Source organism: Anneissia japonica, unplaced genomic scaffold (genome assembly GCF_011630105.1).
Source record: "Anneissia japonica isolate Jap-2015-1 unplaced genomic scaffold, ASM1163010v1 scaffold287917_len653891_cov171, whole genome shotgun sequence".
Taxonomy (NCBI): domain Eukaryota; kingdom Metazoa; phylum Echinodermata; class Crinoidea; order Comatulida; family Comatulidae; genus Anneissia; species Anneissia japonica.
The window spans coordinates 176,908-178,725 of NW_022747660.1; the positions used below are offsets into that span (position 1 = coordinate 176,908).

Here is a 1,818-nt window from a genome sequence, read left to right on the forward strand (position 1 = left end):
TATATATATATATATATATAAAGTTACAAAATGTTATGACTAAGCTGTAAACTAAACAAACCTGCAGATTAAGATGATAGAAGTTGTGACTATTATAGCTTGCTTCCAATTTAACAGCTTCCACAACTGTTGTCAATAATTCCTCATCACCAGCTTTGCAAGACGGCGCCACCAATAGCTCAATCTCATAATAGTCAATCTGACTTTCTGGATCTTCAAATTCACCCCAGTGAATAGTCAAGAGTGTCGAGTCAGCGGTAAACCAAGCAGGCTAGATATTAAGATAGTAGGTTTTTATAATATTTCTTTTTTATATCGTTGTTTATAGTACAAATGACATTCAAAAAACCATAAAAGTTAAATGAAAATCAGAATCGAATCATATTTTATTTGACCTTTCTGAAATTAAAATTGAACACAATTGTTTTAAACATTCAGAAAATTTAACATACATATAAATACTAATAGGCCTAATAAAAAAAAATAATAATATAAAAATATTACTTTTAATCTGCTATTAATCAACAGAAATAATAATAGTATTAATATCATTGTGTTTACCCCTTCTAAATTGTTTAGGGATTAAAGTAAACAATCGCAGTGCCTACTTACAAAATCAACAGGTACATGTGGGTTGTTTTCAAGTCTCATTTTTCCTGCAACAGGTTTTGTCAAATCGACTTTAAAATTTTCAGTAGTTTTGTTACATTGGCCGGCTTCATCCGTTCCTGTTTCATGAGAAGGTTATGTAGTTACGTCCTTTTTTTGTTTGTGAAGTAGTTTTACTGAATTGTTTGTGAAGTAGTTTGACTGGCCTTCATTTATGGTTTGTACTAATTAAACAAATGTTTATTGAAATGTATCTATTACTTATTACAATTCTGTATACAATTGGAACTACCATTGCCGAAAGAGGGCAGTGCAGTTCAGGTGGTAGGCAGAGCGTCATTAAAAAATCATCCAATGTGTGTGGTGTTATTACATAAGTCTCTTGCAAAAATTAGTTGTTAGTATGTCCAGATAAATCACATCATAAAATTTTGCCTCTAAAAATAAACAGCAGGGTATGTAAAATGCATAATAATATAAAAAAAATACATTAGAATTTCCTTACTATTACATATAAGTCTCTTATACTTTCTGTTGAAACTTATTCAAAATTATAATACTGGGTACTGAAAGAAAAACAGCGTTTGCTTCACAAATATTGACTGATATCAATGAATTTGAGACAGATAACTTTTCGAACTGCTACCACATTATTTTTTCTATGCATACTGTACGATAAAGGTTAAATGTTAAAGGTTATTCATTTATATTGCGCAAAATACGAGGGTCTCAGGCGCAGTAATATTTTACGTGTGTAAAACATTTTTCTTTCTAGTATTTATCTAAGTGGGAATTTGATTTTCAGGATTGATTTAGTCAACATTAGCAGGCCTACTAGTGTTTCTTACCTAAGACAACAATATAGTAAGTTTGTCCATGCTCCAAACGAAGCGAAGTTGTTTCTGCGTACGTGTCTTTGCCGGAGTTGGTAACACTTACAATATCAAACCACGATGCCACCTCTGCACATTCCTTGGTTGTGCATTCACCGTTAGTCATCTGAAAAATGAAATCACATTTCAATAATATTAACTCAGCTATATAACCATGAAAATAAAAAAACATGGTCTATACTCCCATGAACACTATATAAATATATATATATATATATATATATATATATATAATATATAATGTATATACATATATATATATATGTATATATATAATATATATACATATATGTATATACATATACATAATAATACA

At 29.6% G+C, this 1,818-nt stretch overlaps 1 protein-coding gene across 1 annotated transcript in view; it reads right to left on the reverse strand.

Annotated features, from left to right (window-relative positions):
- The window catches only part of LOC117120538, a 45,029-nt gene that overhangs the window by 19,613 nt on the left and 23,598 nt on the right, over positions 1 to 1,818 (reverse strand). The window contains exons 31-33 of the mRNA XM_033265556.1: positions 1,458 to 1,608; positions 613 to 728; positions 62 to 271 (exon numbers count right to left, since the gene is read on the reverse strand). Of these exons, the coding sequence (XP_033121447.1) occupies positions 62 to 271; positions 613 to 728; positions 1,458 to 1,608 (477 nt within the window). The remainder of the gene's footprint in view (positions 1 to 61; positions 272 to 612; positions 729 to 1,457; positions 1,609 to 1,818) is intronic.